The sequence below is a fragment of the Agelaius tricolor genome, unplaced genomic scaffold, assembly GCF_023055355.1.
Source record: "Agelaius tricolor isolate 1412-34295 unplaced genomic scaffold, bAgeTri1.0.p SCAF_1, whole genome shotgun sequence".
Lineage (NCBI taxonomy): Eukaryota > Metazoa > Chordata > Aves > Passeriformes > Icteridae > Agelaius > Agelaius tricolor.
Genome location: NW_027269261.1, coordinates 113,805,228 through 113,825,586, shown reverse-complemented (window position 1 = coordinate 113,825,586; position 20,359 = coordinate 113,805,228). Strand labels below are relative to the sequence as shown.

At 36.8% G+C, this 20,359-nt stretch overlaps 1 protein-coding gene across 2 annotated transcripts in view; it reads right to left on the bottom strand.

Moving 5' to 3' along the window:
- The window catches only part of ELP3 (elongator acetyltransferase complex subunit 3), a 146,053-nt gene that overhangs the window by 21,687 nt on the left and 104,007 nt on the right, over positions 1-20,359 (bottom strand). Inside the window, exons 11-12 of one of the 2 annotated variants that reach the window (XM_071448046.1) lie at positions 8,822-8,912; positions 5,465-5,530 (exon numbers count right to left, since the gene is read on the bottom strand). In XM_071448046.1, coding sequence (XP_071304147.1) covers positions 5,465-5,530; positions 8,822-8,912 — 157 coding nt within the window. The remainder of the gene's footprint in view (positions 1-5,464; positions 5,531-8,821; positions 8,913-20,359) is intronic. The other variant, XM_071448056.1, reaches the window with a different exon arrangement.

Genomic DNA, 20,359 nt, shown 5'->3' with positions numbered 1-20,359 from the left:
AATTTGGAATTGGCCACGCGATCCCAATGGATCAGCTCCACCTGCTCTGGGAGTGGGATGGATGAGGAGGGAAAAAGGAAAATGTGAGAGTGATTCCATGGATCCACAGATATGGCTGGGAGCAAACACAAAGGGATTCCTCCAAGCCACTGTGATTCCAGAGGGGAATTTGGACTTGGCCATGTGATCCCGATGGATCAGCTCCACCTGATCTGGGAGGAGGAGGGAAAGGAGGGAAAAAGGAAAATTTGAGAGCGAAGCCGATTCCATGGATCCACAAATGTGGCTCAGAGCAAACAGGAAGGGATTCCCCAAAGCCAGTGTGATTCCAGATGGGAATTTGGAATTGGCCATGCAATCCCGACGGATCAGCTCCACCTGGGCCGGGAATGGGATGGACGGGGAGGGAAAGGAGGGAAAAAAGGGAAATGTGTGGGGAGCCCGAAGCTGATCCCATGGATTCGTTGATATTCTTCCAGCAAACAGGAAGAACTTCCCTAAATCCAGTTTGATTCCAGACGGGAATCCCAGCTCTGGCACGGAATCATGGAATGGTTTGGGTGGGAAGGGATCTCCGGTCCCATTCTCAGGACACCTTCTGCCATTCCGGGGGGCTCCGGCCTTTCCTTGGACACTGCCAGGGATTCTCTGGGAATGCCAGCCCAGCCAGGAATCCCTTCCCAAATCCCACCCCAAGCTCCCCTTTTTCCCAGGGAATTCCCTCCATTCCCAGCTCTCCCAGCCTGGCATTGGATCCATCCCCATCCCAGCTCCTCTCCGGGAAGGAATTTTGGGATACAGGGGCTTCCCTGGGAATGTGGGACTCCAGGAAGGGTCTCCCTTCCCTTTTCCATCCCTGAATTCCATAAAAATCCCTGGGGATGGATCCTGAGTGTCCTGGATCCCAGAATCCCAGAATGGTTTGGGACGGGATCCATGGAGCTTCAATCCCATCCCATTCCAACCTTGATCCCAGATTGCTCCGGCCTTTCCTTGGACACTGCCAGGGATTCTCTGGGAATGCCAGCCCAGCCGGGAATCCCTTCCCAAATCCCACCCCAAGCTCCCCTTTTTCCCAGGGAATTCCCTCCATTCCCAGCTCTCCCAGCCTGGCATTGGAGCCATCCCCATCCCAGCTCCTCTCCGGGAAGGAATTTTGGGATACAGGGGCTTCCCTGGGAATGTGGGACTCCAGGAAGGGTCTCCCTTCCCTTTTCCATCCCTGAATTCCATAAAAATCCCTGGGGATGGATCCTGAGTGTCCTGGATCCCAGACTCTGGAATGGTTTGGGATGGGATCCATGGACCTTCAATCCCATCCCATTCCCAGCCCTGATCCCAAACTGCTCCCAACCCTTTCCAGTCCATCCCTCAACACTTCAGGGACAATTCCCTGTCCCCAACCCTTCCCTTTTCCCTGGGAAATCCCAATAAATATCTGGAACCTGTCTGGGCCCACACCAGCCCCCAAACTGCACTTTATTTATTTATCCCTCGTTATTCCAAGAGGATCCCTCTGTTTTCCAGGAGCTGGGATCGGACCCCTCTTGGATCCATCGTTCCGAGGTCTCCTCGCAGCAACAATTTCATCCTTCAGCCTTCCCGGCCCCTCCCGGCAGCTCCATAAAAACCCAGGCCTGGAAAAACCGCCCCGAAATTCAGATTTCTGTCACAGAACCCCGCGCCCCGGAGCCGTTTAATTAATAATTAATTGATTAATTGATTGATTAATCGGAGCCAGGATCCCTCTCCCGTCAGGGGGACGATGTTGGTTGCTCACAGAGCGCCCCAAACATCCATGGAAAACGCTTTTCCCGGGATTCCCGCTCCGGCCCGTCACCCGCCCGCCCGAACAAAGGGAATTTTCCGCTTGGAAAAGCGCGGGATGAGCTCCCCCGCCCCAGATTTGCAATTCAAATGAGATCCGGCGGAAAGGCGGGAAAAAAAATCCCCGATTCCCGGGAGCCGGGGCGGCCTCGGATCCCTGCGGGAATCCCGGAAAAACGGGGAGATTTATTGGGAATTTTGGGAATCACTCATCATAAAGGAGAAAAATAAAAAAAAAAAGGGAATAAAATTCCCTGGAATCTCTGACTGGAAAAAAATCTTCTGAACTCGGGGAATGTTCCCCAAACTCCTGGAAGCCTGAGGAATCCGTGGAATTCCAAAGCAGGAATGAAGAGGAAATCCGGGAATTTGTGGCTCAGTTTGGGAATTGGGATGGGGAGGAGGGTTTGGAAGTGGATTCCTGATCCAGCTTTTCCCAGCGCCCCGACAATTCCAGGAGGAATTGAATTTATTGGAAGTAAAATCCAGAATCGCTCGGGGCCTTCCGGAACGTCAGCGGGGGAACGGGAAGAGGGAATTCCTGGGATATGGGAATTTCCGGGATATGGGAATTTCCAGGACATGGATATTCCTGGGATATGGGAATTCCCGGGATATGGAAACTTCGAGGATATGGAAATTCTCAGGATATGGGAATTCCTAGAACATGGAAATTCTCAGGATATGGAATTCCATGGATATGGGAATTCCCAGGATACAGACATTCCCAGGATATGGAGATTACCAGGATATGGGAATTTCTAGGATGTGGACATTTCCAGGATATGGGAATTCCTGGGATATGGAAATTCCCAGGATATGGAAATTTCCAGGATATGGAAACTTCGAGGATATGGAAATTTCCAGGATATGGATATTCCCAGGATATGGGAATTCCTAGGACGTGGATATTCCCAGGATATGGGAATTCCCAGGATATGGAGATTACCAGGATATGGGAATTCCTAGGATGTGGACATTCCCAGGATATGGGAATTCCTGGGATATGGAAATTCCTGGGATATGAGTATTCCCAGGATATGGAAATTTCCAGGATATGGGAATTCCTGGGATATAGACATTCCCAGGATATGGGAATTTCCAGGATGTGAGAATTCCCAGGATATGGAAACTTCCAGGATATGGAAATTCCCTGCACATGGAAATTCCCAGGATATGGAAATTCCCTGCACATGGAAATTTCCAGGATATGGGAACTCCCTGGATATGGGAATTTCCAGGATATGGACATTCCCAGGATATGGACATTTCCAGGACATGGAAATTCCCAGGGTATAGACATTCCCAGGATACGGGAATTCCTGGGATATGGGAATTCCTGGGATATGAATAATCCCAGGATATGGACATTTCCAGGACATGGATATTCCTGGGATACGGGAATTTCCAGGATGTGAGAATTCCCAGGATATGGAAACTTCCAGGATATGGAAATTCTCAGGATATGGGAATTCCTAGAACATGGAAATTCTCAGGATATGGAATTCCATGGATATGGGAATTCCCAGGACATGGATATTCCCAGGGTATGGGAATTCCCAGGATACAGACATTCCCAGGATATGGAGATTACCAGGATATGGGAATTCCTAGGATGTGGACATTCCCAGGATATGGGAATTCCTGGGATATGAATAATCCCAGGATATGGAAATTCCCTGCACATGGAAATTTCCAGGATATGGGAACTCCCTGGATATGGAAATTTCCAGGATATGGGAATTCCCTGGATATGGGAATTCCTGGGATATGGAAATTCCCAGGACATGGATATTCCCAGAGCATGGGAATTCCCAGGATATAGACATTCCCAGAATATGGAGATTACCAGGATATGGGAATTCCTACGGTGTGGACATTCCCAGGATATGGGAATTCCTGGGATATGGAAATTCCCGGGATATGAATAATCCCAGGATATGGAAACTTCCAGGGTATGGGAACTCCCTGGATATGGGAATTCCCAGGATATGGAAAATTCCAGGATATTGGAACTCCCTGGATATGGGAATCCCCAGGATATGGGAATTTCCAGGATATGGGAATTTCCAGGATATGGGAATTTCCAGGATGTGGGAATTCCCAGGACATGGGAACTCCCTGGATATGGGAACTCCCAGGATATGGGAATCCCCAGGATGTGGGAATTCCCAGGACGATCCCGTTCCAGCCCGAGGCATTCCAGGTTTTCCTCCCTCTCCCGTGAGCCAAAGCCTCCTCCTAAGGGATCATTTTAGGATTTTGGGGATGGAAACCCCAAAATGTGTGAGCAGAATCAATGCACTCACAGAAAAATGCAGGGTTAAACAGAAATTACACTTAAAAATACACTTTTATATATCTATATATAAAATATATAATAAATAGAAACATTTATATTTATATTTATTATATATTTTATATATATAAAAGTATATATATACTTTATATTTTTTATATATTATAGATATTTTTATTATATATTTTTATATATAACAGTATATATTTCTAAATAATATATGAAAATATATATAATATATTATATAATATATAATTTGTCTATAATATATAGTATATAGTATATAATATATAAGATATAATATATAAGATATAATATATAATATATAGTATATAATATATAATATATAATATATAATATATAATATATAATATATAGTATATAATATATAATATATAGTATATAATATATAATATATAGTATATAATATATATTTATATTTATAAATTAATATTTACAATATATTTATATATTGTATATATTTGGGATAGGATATATATAAATATATATATATAAATATATATAAATATATATATAGGATATATATATATAGGATATATAAAAAAATATATATAAATATATATAAATAAGTATATATTTATATATAAATATATATAAATATATATATAAACATATATATAAAATATATATGATATATAATATATATCATATACACAACACATTTTTATACATTATCTACATATTATATATATTATGTGCATATATATTGTATACATTATATATAACACCATATATAACATTATATATATATTATATATAACATTATATATAATTATATCATATATAACACATTATATATAACATATATTATATAAAAGATATAATATCTATGTTATATAAATATGTAATACATAAAATGCATCTTTTATATGCAGTAGAATATATATTTTATATGCAATAGAAATATAAAATGTGTATATATTTATATTTATATTTATATTTATTTATATGTATATGTATATGTATATGTATATTTATATTTATATTTATATTTATAGTTATATTTATAGTTACATTTACATTTATAAATGCATTTTATTACACATTTTTTCACATTTAAATCCATATTTAAATCTCCACCCTTTCCCTAAAACCCATGGAAATTCCCCCAAAAAAAGCCCTAAATTGCCCATTCTCACTCCCAACAGACCCAGCTGCCATTGGATTTCCCAAATTCCCAAAATTCCCAAAATCCCGATTTTTATTGGGAACAACGGGGAGCTGGGAGCGCTCCATGGAATGCACCCCACTCCCAGGGCAGGTCCACAGGAATTGCAGGAATTTCCTGGGGAATCCATAAAAATTTGGGATTTTTACCTGGTAGGGCCTCACTTTGTGGTGGATCTCCTGAATTCCGACCTCCCGCGTCCGCACGTCGCGGCACTGGGAAAACAGGGAAGGAAAGCCCTGAGCGCGGAAAGTTCCGGAAAATTCCAGAAATTCCCTGGTTCCAGACCCCTGGGGATGGATCCCAAGTGTCCTGGATCCCAAAATCCCGGAATGGTTTGGGATGGGATCCATGGAGCTTCAATCCCACCCCACAATTCCGGGATTTTCCAGCCTTTCCCAGGGATTCTCTGGGAATTCCAGCCCAAATCCCTCCCAAATTTAAAGGGATTTTTTGGGATTTTTGGGGAATTTTTTGACATTTTCTGCAAGATTTGGGAATTTGTATTTTCTTGGGGATTTGGGGTTCTTTTCATGGATTTGGGGTTTTTTGGGATACCCCAGGAATCCCTTCCCAAATCCCATTTTTCCCTTTCCCAGGGAATTCCCTCCATTCCCAGCCTGGGGTTGGATCCGTTTTATTTTATTCTTTAATATTTTATTTTATTCTTTGGTTCTTTATTATTTTATTTATTATTAAAAAAAAATTTTAAAGCCAAATCTGGTTCTTTTGGAATTTTTTTAATGCCAAATCTGGTCATTTATTATTTTATTTTATTCTTTATTATTTTATTTTATTCTTTGGTTCTTTATTATTTTATTAATTATTTAAAAAAAAATTTTTAAAGCCAAATCTGGTTCTTTTGGGATATTTTTTAATGCCAAATCTGGTCATTTATTATTTTATTTTATTCTTTATTATTTTATTCTTTGGTTCTTTATTATTTTATTTATTATTAAAAAAAAAAATTAAAGCCAAATCTGGTTCTTTTGGGATTTTTTTTTTAAGCCAAATCTGGTTCTTTTGGGATTTTTTTAATACCAAATCTGGTTATTTATAATTTTATTTTATTCTTTATTATTTTATTTTATTCTTTGGTTCTTTATTATTTTATTTATTATTTAAAAAAAAATTTTAATGCCAAATCTGGTCATTTATTATTTTATTTTATTCTTTAATATTTTATTTTATTCTTTGGTTCTTTATTATTTTATTTATTATTTAAAAAAAAAATTTAAAAGCCAAATCTGGTTCTTTTGGGATTTTTTTAATGCCAAATCTGGTCATTTATTATTTTATTTTATTCTTTATTATTTTATTTTATTCTTTGGTTCGTTATTATTTTATTTATTATTTAAAAAAATTTTTTTTAAAGCCAAATTTGGTTCTTTTGGTTTTTTTTTTTAAGCCAAATCTGGTCATTTATTATTTTATTTTATTATTTTATTTTATTCTTTATTATTTTATTTTATTCTTTGGTTCTTTATTATTTTATTTATTATTTTAAAAAATTTTTTTAAAAGCAAAATCTGGTTCTTTTGGGGTATTTTTTAATGCCAAATCTGGTCATTTATTATTTTATTTCATTCTTTATTATTTTATTTTATTCTTTGGTTCTTTATTATTTTATTAATTATTAAAAAAAAAATAAAAGCCAAATCTGGTTCTTTTGTTTTTTTTTTTTTAAGCCAAATCTGGTTCTTTTGGGATTTTTTGTAATGCCAAATCTGGTTATTTATTATTTTATTTCATTCTTTATTATTTTATTTTATTCTTTGGTTCTTTATTATTTTATTTATTATTTAAAAAAAAATTTTTAAAGCCAAACCTGGTTCTTTTGGGATTTTTTTTTAATGCGAAATCTGGTTATTTATAATTTTATTTTATTCTTTATTATTTTATTTTATTCTTTGGTTCTTTATTATTTTATTTATTATTTTAAAAAATTAAAGCCAAATCTGGTTCTTTTGGGATTTTTTTTAAGCCAAATCTGATTATTTTGGTTTTTTTTTTTTAAACCAAATCTGGTTATTTTGGGGGTTTTTTTAAGGCCAAATCTGATTTTTTTTTGGTTGTTTTTTAAAGCCAAATTTGATTATTTTGGTTTTTGGTGTCTTTTTTTAAGCCAAATCTGATTTTTTTTTTTAATCAAATCTGATTCTTTGGGTTTTTTTAAAAAGCCAAATCTGGGTTTTTTTTAATGCCAAATCTGCTTCGTTTTTGGTTTTTTTCAAGCCAAATCTGGTTCTTTATTATTTTATTTATTTTTTAAAAAAAAATTTTTAAAGCCAAATCTGATTCTTTTGGGGTAAGTTTAAAGCCAAATTTGGTCATTTATTATTTTATTTTATTCTTTATTATTTTATTTTATTCTTTGGTTCTTTATTATTTTATTAATTATTTTAAAAAAAAATTTTTTTAAAGCCAAATCTGGTTCTTTTGGGATTTTTTTAAGCCAAATCTGATTATTTTGGGTTTTTTTTTTTAAACCAAATCTGGTTCTTTTGGGTTTTTTTTTTAAGGCCAAATCTGATTTTTTTTGGTTGTTTTTTAAAGCCAAATTTGATTATTTTGGTTTTTGGTGTCTTTTTTTAAGCCAAATCTGATTTTTTTTTTTTTTAACCAAATCTGATTCTTTGGGGTTTTTTTAAAAGCCAAATCTGGGGTTTTTTTAATGCCAAATCTGCTTCTTTTTTTTGGTTTTTTGTAAGCCAAATCTGGTTTTTTTGGGATTTTTTTTAATGCCAAATCTGGTTCTTTTGGGGTTTTTTTAAGGCAAAATCTGGTTCTTTTGTTTTTTTGGGTTTTTTTAAGCCAAATCTGGTTCTTTTGGTTTTTTTGGTTTTTTTTTTTTTTAAGACAAATCTGTTTTTTTTGTTTTTTTTTAAGCCAAATCTGGTTCTTTTGGGATTTTTTTTTAATGCCAAATCTGGTCATTTATTATTTTATTTCATTCTTTATTATTTTATTTTATTCTTTGGTTCTTTATTACTTTATTTATTATTTAAAAAAAAATTTAAAGCCAAATCTGATTCTTTTGGGGTTTGTTTAAAGCCAAATTTGGTCATTTATTATTTTATTTTATTCTTTATTATTTTATTTTATTCTTTGGTTCTTTATTACTTTATTTATTATTTTAAAAAAAAAATTTTAAAGCCAAATCTGATTCTTTTGGGGTTTGTTTAAAGCCAAATTTGGTCATTTATTATTTTATTTTATTCTTTATTATTTTATTTTATTCTCTTGTTCTTTATTATTTTATTTATTAAAAAAAAATTTTTTTTTTTAAAGCCAAATCTGGTTCTTTTGGGTTTTTCACCTCCTGATTTGTGTGGAGCCATCAAATCTCCTTCAACACAACCAGAGAGGATTTTCCTTCATTATTTATTATTTACAAAAAAATAAACATTTTATTATATTTTATTACAGATAAATAGAAATGATTTATAAAACATTTATCAAATATTTTAAATTATTATTAATTTTATTTTTTATTTTAAATTTACCTGTGTGCCAAGGTCCTTCATCCTGGCCAGGGCGAGCTCCCTCAGGTTCCCGTGCTCCACCCCAGAACTCACCAGAGGCATTGGGATATCCCTGCAAAAATAAAAATAAATTGGAAAATCCGAATTTTGAACAGCTCAATCAGCAGAGAATTCACCAAAAAACTCCCCTGAATCGCTGAATTCCCAAATTCGCTGAATTCCCTTTTGGTTTCAAGGCTTTGGTTGAGTTGGAAATAAAAAACCCCAAATGAAAAACCCCAAATAAAAACCCCAAATGAAAAACCCCAAATGAAAAACCAAAAATGAAAAACCCCAAATAAAAAACCCCAATTGAAAAACCCCAAATAAAAACCCCAAATAAAAAACTCCAAATAAAAAAACCCCAAATGAAAAACCCCAATAAAAAACCCCAATTGAAAAACCCCAAATAAAAAACCCCAATAAAAAACCCCAAATGAAAAACCCCAATTGAAAAACCCCAAATGAAAAACCCCAAATAAAAAACCCCAAATAAAAAACCCCAAATGAAAAACCAAAAATGAAAAACCCCAAATGAAAAACTCCAAATAAAAAAACCCCAAATAAAAAACCCCAAATAAAAACCCCAATTGAAAAACCCCAAATAAAAAACCCCAAATAAAAAACCCCAAATGAAAAACCCCAAATGAAAAACCCCAAATAAAAAACCCCAAATAAAAAACCCCAAATGAAAAACCCCAAATGAAAAACCCCAAATAAAAAACCCCAAAATAAAAAACCCCAAATAAAAAAAACCCAAAAAAAAAACCCAGAATGAAAAACCCCAAATGAAAAACCCCAAATGAAAAACCCCAAATAAAAACCCCAAATGAAAAACCCCAAATAAAAAACCCCAAATAAAAAACCCCAAATGAAAAACCCCAAATAACAAACCCCAAATGAAAAACCCCAAATGAAAAACCCCAAATAAAAAACCCCAAATGAAAAACCCCAAAATAAAAAATCCCAAATAAAAAACCCCAAATGAAAAACCCCAATTGAAAAACCCCAAATGAAAAACCCCAAATGAAAAACCCCAAATGAAAAACCCCAAATAAAAAACCCCAAATGAAAAACCCCAAAATAAAAAATCCCAAATAAAAAACCCCAAATGAAAAACCCCAATTGAAAAACCCCAAATAAAAACCCCAAATGAAAAACCCCAAAATAAAAAAACCCCAATTGAAAAACCCCAAATGAAAAACCCCAAATTAAAAAACCCCGAATAAAAAAACCCCAAATGAAAAACCAAAAATGAAAAACCCCAAATAAAAACCCCAAATGAAAAACCCCAAATGAAAAACCAAAAATGAAAAACCCCAAATGAAAAACCCCAAATGAAAAACCCCAAATAAAAAACCCCAAATGAAAAACCCCAATTGAAAAACCCCAATAAAAAACCCCAAATGAAAAACCCCAAATGAAAAACCCCAAATGAAAAACCCCAAATGAAAAACCCCAATTGAAAAACCCCAAATGAAAAACCCCAAATGAAAAACCCCAAATAAAAACCCCAAATGAAAGCAGGAGGAAAATGAAGGGAAAAGTAAAAATGAGAAATGAAGAAAAATGAAAAGAAGAAATCAGAGATTTTTTTTTTAAGAGGGAAAAAATGTGAATATAAATCTTTAAAAATCCTAAAAATGGGGTTTTGCTCCCGGTTTTTCAATTAATTTGGAATATGGGATAATAAAAAAACCAGGGATTATCCAGGTGTTCTTCATCAGCTGCTGCTGGAGAGCAGAAATTGGGAAATTCGGGGAAAATCCACCAGAATCACAACAGATCCATGGAGGGGTGTGGGAATTCCCTTAAAACGGACACTGGTCACCAAAATCCCAAGGATTTACACCAAAATCCCTCAGATTTACATCAAAATCCCTCAAAATTCCACCTGTTCATCCAAAATCCCTCAGATTTCCACCAAATTCCCTCAGATTGCCACCAAAATTCCACCTGTTCACAAAAATCCCTGATTTCCACCCCAAATCCCACCTGTCCATCCCAAAATCCCTCAGATTTCCATTAAAATTCCACCTGTTCACAAAAATCCCTCCGATTTCACCAAAATCCCTCAGATTTCCATCAAAATCGCTCAAAATTCCACCTGTTCACCCCAAATCCCTCAGATTTCCACCAAAATCCCTCAGATTTCTGCCAAAATCCATCAGATTTCCACCAAAATTCCACCTGTTCAACCAAAATCCCTCAGATTTCCATTAAAATTCCATCTTTTCATCCCAAAATTCCTCATATTTCCACCCAAAATCCCTCAGATTTTCACTAAAATTCCACCTGTTCATCCCAAATCCCTCAGATTTCCATCAAAATTCCACCTGTTCAAACAAAATCCCTCAGATTTCCACCAGAATTCCACCTGTTCACCCAAAATTCCACGAAAATTCCACCTGTTCATCCCAAAATCCATCAGATTTCCACCAAAATTTCACCTGTTCATCCCAAAATCCCTCAGATTTCCACCCAAAATTCCATGTGTTCACAAAAATCCCTGATTTCCACCCAAAATCCCTCAGATTTCCACCAAAATCCCTCAGATTTCCACCAAAATCCCACCTGTTCAACCAAAATTCCATGAAAATTCCACCTGTTCTCCCAAAATCCCTCAGATTTCCATCAAAATCCCTGATTTGCACCAAAATTCCACCTGTTCACCCAAAATCCCTCAGATTTCCACTAAAATTCCATCTTTTCATCCCAAAATCCCACAGATTTCCACCAAAATTCCACCTGTTCATCCAAAATCCCTCAGATTTCCACCCAAAATCCCTCAGATTTCCACCATAATTCCTCAGATTTCCACCAAAATTCCACATGTCCACAAAAATCCCTGATTTCCACCCCAAATTCCACCTGTTCACCCCAAATCCCTCAGATTTCCACCCAAAATTCCACCTGTTCAACCAAAATCCCTGATTTGCACCCAAATTCCACCTGTTCAGCCAAAATTTCTCATTTCCACCAAAATCCCACCTGTTCATCCCAAAATCCCTCAGATTTCCACCAAAATCCCTCAGATTTCCACCCAAAATTCCACCAGTTCAGCCCAAATCCCTCAGATTTCCACCCAAATTCCATCTGTTCATCCAAAATCCCTGATTTCCACCAAATTCCCTCAGATTTCCATTAAAATTCCACCTGTTCACCCAAAATCCCTCAGATTTCCACCAAAATCCTGCAGATTTCTGCCAAAATTCCCTCAGATTTCCACCAAAATTCCACCTATTTATCCCAAAATCCCTCAGATTTCCACCAAAATCCCACCTGTGAAACCAAAATTCCATGAAAATTCCACTTGTTCACAAAAATCCCACAGATTTCCACCCAAAATCCCCCAGATTTCCACCAAAATTCCACCTGTTCAACCAAAATCCCTGATTTGCACCAAAATTCCACCTGTTCACCCAAAATTCCACGAAAATTCCATCTGTTCACCCCAAAATCCCTCGGATTTCCACCAAAATCCCTCAATTTCCATCAAAATTCCACCTGTTCATCCCAAAATCCCTCAGATTTCCACCAAAATTCCACCTGTTCACCCAAAATTCCACGAAAATTCCACCTGTTCAGCCCAAATCCCTCAGATTTTCAACCAAAATTCCATGTGTTCACAAAAATCCCTGATTTCCACCAGAATCCCTCAGATTTCCACCAAAATCCCTCAGATTTCCACCAAAATTCCACCGGTTCATCCCAAAATTCCCTCAGATTTACACCAAAATCCCTCAGATTTCTACCAAAATTCCATGAAAAATCCACCTGTTCACAAAAATTCCTCAGATTTCCACCAAAATTCCACCTGTTCACCCAAAATTCCATGAAAATTCCATCTGTTCACCCCAAATCCCTCAGATTTCCACCAGAATTCCACCTGTTAATCCAAAATTTCTCATTTCAACCAGAATTCCACCTGTTCACAAAAATCCCTGATTTCCACCCCAAATTCCATCTGTTCATCCCAAAATCCCTCAGATTTCCATTAAAATCCCTCAAAATTCCACCTGTTCACCCAAAATCCCTGATTTCCACCAAAATTCCACCTGTTCACCCAAAATCCGTCAGATTTTCACCAAAATCCCTCAGATTTCCACCAGAATTCCACCTGTTCATCCCAAAATTTCTCATTTCCACCAAAATCCCTCAGATTTCTACCAAAATTCCATGAAAATTCCACCTGTTCACAAAAATCCCTCAGATTTCCATCAAAATCCCTCAGATTTCCACTAAAATTCCTCAGATTTCCACCAGAATTCCACCTGTTCACAAAAATCCCTCAGATTTCCACCAAAATCCCTTTGTTTTCCATTAGAATTCCACTTGTTCACCCAAAATCCCTCAGATATCCATTAAAATTCCATCTTTTCATCCCAAAATTCCTCATATTTCCACCCAAAATCCCTCAGATTTCCACCAGAATTCCTCAGATTTCCACCAAAATTCCACCTGTTCACAAAAATCCCTCAGATTTCCACCAAAATCCCTCAGATTTCTACCAAAATTCCACCTGTTCACCCAAAATCCCTGATTTGCACCAAAATCCCTCAGATTTCCACCAAAATCCCTCAGATTTCCACCAAAATCCCTCAAATTTCCACTAAAATTCCATCTTTTCATCCCAAAATCCCTCAGATTTCCACCCCAAAATTCCACCTGTTCAACCAAAATTTCTCATTTCCACCAAAATCCCACCTGTACATCCCAAAATTCCCTCAGATTTCCACCAAAATCCCTCAGATTTCCACTAAAATTCCATCTTTTCATCCCAAAATCCCTCAGATTTCCACCAGAATTCCACCTGCTCACCCAAAATTTCTCATTTCCACCAAAATTCCATCTGTTCAACCAAAGTCCCTCAGATTTCCACCAAAATCCCTCAGATTTCCATTAAAATCCCTCAGATTTCCACCCAAATTCCACCTGTTCGCCCAAATCCCTCAGATTTCCACCCAAATCCCTCAGATTTACACCAAAATCCCTCAGATTTCCACTAAAATCCCTCAAATTTCCACTAAAATTCCATCTTTTCCCCCCAAACCCCTCGGATTTCCAGGGAAATCAGGAACAGGAATTCAGTTTGCCCCAGGTTGGTCCCAAATATTCCTGGCTGAGTTTTCCCTCCTTTTTTTCTCCGCTGAATATCCCAAAAATTAATTAATAAATTAATAAATTAATAAATTAATAAAACAATAAATTAATAAAATAATAAATTATTAAATTATTAACTAAATTAATAAATAAATTAATTAATAAATCCAGGCTGCTTTTCCATCCCAGATCCATGGAATGAATTCCTGGTGGATTTTCCTGGATTTTTTTGGGCAGGAACTGGGTAAAAAAAAATCAAGGAATTTTAGAAAGTCCATAATTGGGGAAAAGGGGGGGAAAACCCCAAATTTATTTTATTTTATAGAACAAAAACAAAAGGGCTGGAAAGGACCTGAAATCCCATCCCAAGCCTCATCCAGCATCTCCTATAAATCTACAGAATTTTTGGGTTTTTTTCCTATAAATCCACAAAATTATTTGGGTTTTTTCCTATAAATCCACAAAATATTTGGATTTTTCCTATAAATCCACAAAACTATTTGGGTTTTTTTCCTATAAATCCATAAATTATTTGGATTTTTCCTATAAATCAACAAAATTATTTGGGTTTTTTTTCCTATCAATCCACAAAATAATTTGGTTTTTTTTTCCTATAAATCCAAAAATTTATATGTTTTTTCCTATAAATCCAAAAAATTATTTGGTTTTTTTCCTATAAATCCACAAATTTTTTTTTCCTATAAATCCACAAATTATTTTGGTTTTTTCCTATAAATCCACAAAATTATTTGTTTTTTTTTTTCCTATAAATCCACAAAATTATTTTGCTTTTTTCATATAAATCCACAAAATATTTGGATTTTTTGTATCAATCCACAAAATTATTTGGGTTTTTTTTTTCCTATAAATCCACAAAATTATTTGGTTTTTTCCTATAAATCCACGAAATTATTTGGTTTTTTTCCCTAAAAATCGACAAATTATTTGGGTTTTTTTTCCTATAAATCCAGAAAATTATTTGTTTTTTTCCTATCAATCCACAAAATAATTTGTTCTTATCCTATAAATCCACAAAAATTTTTTTCCTATAAATCCACAAATTATTTGAGTTTTTTTCCTACAAATCCACAAATTATTCGTTTTTTTTTCCCGATAAATCCACAAAATTATTTTGTTTTTATCCTATAAATCCACAAAATAATTTGGTTTTTTTTCCCATAAATCCACAAAATTATTTGGGTTTTTTCCTATAAATCCACAAATGATTTGGGTTTTTTTCCTATAAATCCACAAATTTTTTTCATTTTTTTCCCATAAATCCAGAAAATAATTTGGTTTTTTCCTATCAATCCACAAAATTATTTGGATTTTTTCCTATAACTCCACAAAATTGTTTGGGTTTTTTCCTGTCAATCCATAAATTTTTTTTTCCTATAAATCCACAAAATTATTTGGGTTTTTTCCTATAACTCCACAAATTATTTGGGTTTTTATTTGCTTTTTTCCTATCAATCCACAAATTATTTGGTTTTTGCTATAAATCCACAAATTATTTGGTTTTTTCCTATCAATCCACAAAATTATTTGGCTTTTTTCCTATAAATCTACAGAATTATTTGGGGTTTTTTTCCTATAAATCCACAAAATTATTTCTTTTTTTTTCCTATAAATCCATAAATTATTTGGGTTTTGTTCCTATAAATCCATTAAATTATTTGGATTTTTTCCTATCAATCCACAAAATTATTTGTTTTTTTCCTATGAATCCACAAATTATTTATTTTTTCCTACAAATCCACAAAATTATTTGGGTTTTTTTCCTATAAATCCACAAAATTATTTGTTTTTTTCCTATAAATCCACAAATTTTTTTCATTTTTTTCCTATCAATCCACAAATTATTTGCTTTTTTTCCTATAAATCCACAAAATAATTTGCTTTTTTTCCCTATAAACCCACAAATTATTTGGGTTTTTTGCTATAAATCCACAAAATTATTTGGGTTTTTCCTATAAATCCACAAATTATTTATTTTTTCCTATGAATCCACAAAAAATTTTTTTTCCTATAAATCCACAAATTATTTGTTTTTTTCCAATAAATCCACAAAATTTTTTTCTTTTTTTTCCTATAAATCCACAAAATAATTTGCTTTTTTCCCTATCAATCCCGGCTGGGCGGATTTTCCCTCCAGGAACAGCGACTTTCATCCCAACTCTCATTCCAGATGCTGAAACTCCCTGGAATTCCCTCTCATTCTGGATCTCAAAATTCCTGGAATTCCCTCCCATTCCAGATGTCAAATTCCCAAAATTCTCTCTCATTCCGGATCTCAAACTTCCCTGGATTCCCTCTCATTCCAGATGTCAAATTTCCCTGGAATTCCCTCTCATCCCATCTCTCATTCCAGATCTCAAACTTCCTGGAATTCCCTCTCATTCCAGATGAAAATATTCCCAAAATTCCCTCTCATTCCAGATCTCCAACTTCCCTGGATTCCTCTCCTTCCAGATGTCAAACTTCCCCAAATTCCCTCTCATTCCATCTCTCATTCTGGATTTCAAACTTCCTGGAATTCCCTCTCCTTCCAGATGTCAAATTCCCAAAAATTCCCTCTCCTTCCAGATCTCGAACTTCCCTGGATTCCCTCTCATTCTGGATCTCAAACTTCCCTGGATTCCCTCTCATCCCATCTCTCATTCTGGATCTCGAACTTCCTGGAATTCCCTCTCATTCCAGATGCTGAAACTCCCTGGAATTCCCTCTATCATTCCAGATGTCAAACTTCCAAAAATTCCCTCTCATTCTGGATCTCCAACTTCCCTGGATTCCCTCTCATCCCAACTCTCATTCCAGATGCTGAAACTCCCTGGAATTCCCTCTCATTCTGGATCTCAAATTTCCCTGGATTTCCTGTCATTCTGGATCTCAAAGTTCCTGGAATTCCCTCTCATTCCAGATGCCAAATTTCCTGGAATTCCCTCTCACTCTGGATCTCAATCTTCCCTGGCATTCCCTCCCATTCCAGATGCCAAATTTCCCAAAATTCTCTCTCATTCTGGATCTCAAACTTCCCTGGATTCCCTCTCATCCCATCTCTCATTCTGGATCTCAAACTTCCTGGAATTCCCTCCCATTCCAGATGTCAAATTTCCCAAAATTCCCTCTCATTCCAGATGCTGAAACTCCCTGGAATTCCCTCTCATTCCAGATGTCAAACTTCCAAAAATTCTCTCTCATTCTGGATCTCGAACTTCCCTGGATTCCCTCTCATTCCAGATGTCAAATTTCCCTGGATTTCCTGTCATTGTGGATCTCAAACTTCCCTGGATTTCCCACCCATTCCAGATGTCAAATTTTCCAAAATTCTCTCTCATTCTGGATCTCAAACTTCCCTGGATTCCCTCTCATCCCATCTCTCATTCCAGATCTCAAACTTCCTGGAATTCCCTCTCATTTCAGATGTCAAATTTCCCAAAATTCCCTCTTATTCTGGATCTCAAATTTCCTGGAATTCCCTCTCATCCCAACTCTCATTTCAGATGCTGAAACTCCCTGGAATTCCCTCTCATTCCAGATGTCAAATTTCCCAAAATTCCCTCTCACTCTGGATCTCCAACTTCTGTGGATTCCCTCTCCTTCCAGATGTCAAATTTTCCAAATTCCCTCTCATTCAAGATGTTAAATTTCCCTGGATTCCCTCTCATTCTGGATCTCGAACTTCCCTGCATTCCCTCTCATTCTGGATCTCAAACTCCCTGGAATTCCCTCCCATTCCAGATGTCAAATTTCCCAAAATTCCCTCTCATCCCAACTCTCATTCTGGATCTCAAACTTCCTGGAATTCCCTCTCCTTCCAGATGTCAAATTTCCCAAAATTCCCTCTCATTCCAGATCTCAAACTCCCTGGGATTCCCTCTCATCCCAACTCTCATTCCAGATCTCAAATTTCCCAAAATTCCCTCCCATTCCAGATGTCAAATTTTCCGAAATTCCCTCTCATTCCAGATGCTGAAACTCCCTGGAATTCCCTCTCATTCCAGATGCTGAAACTCCCTGGAATTCCCTCTCATTCCAGATGTCAAATTTCCCTGGATTCCCTCTCATCCCAACTCTCATTCCAGATGTTGAAACTCCCTGGAATTCCCTCCCATTCCAGATGTCAGATTTCCTGGAATTCCCTCTCATTCTGGATCTCCAACTTCCCTGGAATTCCCTCCCATTCCAGATGTCAAATTTTCCAAAGTTCCCTCTCATTCCAGATGCCAAACTTCCCTGGATTCCCTCTCATCCAAACTCTCATTCCAGATGCTGAAACTCCCTGGAATTCCCTCTCATTCCAGATGTCAAATTTCCCAAAATTCCCTCTCATTCCAGATGTCAAATTTCCTTGGATTCCTCTCTCATTCTGGATCTCAAATTTCCCTGGATTCTCTCATTCCAGATGTCAAATTTCCCTGGATTCCCTCTCATCCCATCTCTCCTTCCAGATGTCAAACTCCCTGGAATTCCCAACTCTCATTCCAGATGTTAAATTTCCCTGGATTTCCTGTCATTCTGGATCTCGAACTTCCTGGAATTCCCTCTCATTCCAGATGTCAGATTTCCCAAAATTCCCTCCCATTCCAGATGCTGAAACTCCCTGGAATTCCCTCTATCATTCCAGATGTCAAACTTCCAAAAATTCCCTCTCATTCTGGATCTCCAACTTCCCTGGATTCCCTCTCATCCCAACTCTCATTCCAGATGCTGAAACTCCCTGGAATTCCCTCTCATTCTGGATCTCAAATTTCCCTGGATTTCCTGTCATTCTGGATCTCAAAGTTCCTGGAATTCCCTCTCATTCCAGATGCCAAATTTCCTGGAATTCCCTCTCACTCTGGATCTCAATCTTCCCTGGCATTCCCTCCCATTCCAGATGCCAAATTTCCCAAAATTCTCTCTCATTCTGGATCTCAAACTTCCCTGGATTCCCTCTCATCCCATCTCTCATTCTGGATCTCAAACTTCCTGGAATTCCCTCCCATTCCAGATGTCAAATTTCCCAAAATTCCCTCTCATTCCAGATGCTGAAACTCCCTGGAATTCCCTCTCATTCCAGATGTCAAACTTCCAAAAATTCTCTCTCATTCTGGATCTCGAACTTCCCTGGATTCCCTCTCATTCCAGATGTCAAATTTCCCTGGATTTCCTGTCATTCTGGATCTCGAACTTCCCTGGATTTCCCACCCATTCCAGATGTCAAATTTTCCAAAATTCTCTCTCATTCTGGATCTCAAACTTCCCTGGATTCCCTCTCATCCCATCTCTCATTCCAGATCTCAAACTTCCTGGAATTCCCTCTCATTTCAGATGTCAAATTTCCCAAAATTCCCTCTTATTCTGGATCTCAAATTTCCTGGAATTCCCTCTCATCCCAACTCTCATTTCAGATGCTGAAACTCCCTGGAATTCCCTCTCATTCCAGATGTCAAATTTCCCAAAATTCCCTCTCACTCTGGATCTCCAACTTCTGTGGATTCCCTCTCCTTCCAGATGTCAAATTTTCCAAAATTCCCTCTCATTCAAGATGTTAAATTTCCCTGGATTCCCTCTCATTCTGGATCTCAAACTTCCCTGGAATTCCCTCTCATTCCAGATGCCAAATTTCCCTGGATTCTCTCTCATCCCATCTCTCCTTCCAGATGTCCAACTCCCTGGAATTCCCTCTCATTCCAGATGTCAAATTCCCAAAAATTCCCTCTCATTCTGGATCTCAAATTTCCCTGGATTTCCTGTCATTCTGGATCTCAAACTCCCTGGAATTCCCTCTCATTCCAGATGTCAAATTTCCCTGGATTTCCTGTCATTCTGGATCTCAATTTTCCTGGAATTCCCTCCCATTCCAGATGCCAAATTTCCTGGAATTCCCTCTCATTCTGGATCTCAAACTTCCTGGAATTCCCTCCCATTCCAGATGCCAAATTTCCCTGGATTCCCTCTCATCCCATCTCTCATTCCAGATCTCAAATATCCCGGAATTCCCTCTCATTCTGGATCTCCAACTTCTCTGGATTTCCTCTCATTCTGGATTTCAAACTTCCTGGAATTCTCTCCCATTCCAGATGTCAAATTTTCCAAAATTCCCTCTCATTCCAGATGCCAGACTTCCCTGGATTTCCTCCCATTCCAGATCTCCAACTTCCCTGGAATTCCCTCTCATTCTGGATTTCAATCTTCCCTGGATTCCTCTCATTCCGGATCTCAACCTTCCCTGGACTCCCTCTCATCCCCTCTCCCATTCCCACTCCCTTCCTCTTTCCCAGCGATCCTTCCCAACCCTTTCCCTTTCCCTGTACTTAAAAATCAACAGAATTTTGAGCAAAAATCAATTTTTCAATAATTTCGAAGCTCCGCTTTTCCCAAATCCCGATTTATTTTTTTTCCCCAAAGCTCCCGGTGTTTCCTGCCTTCAGC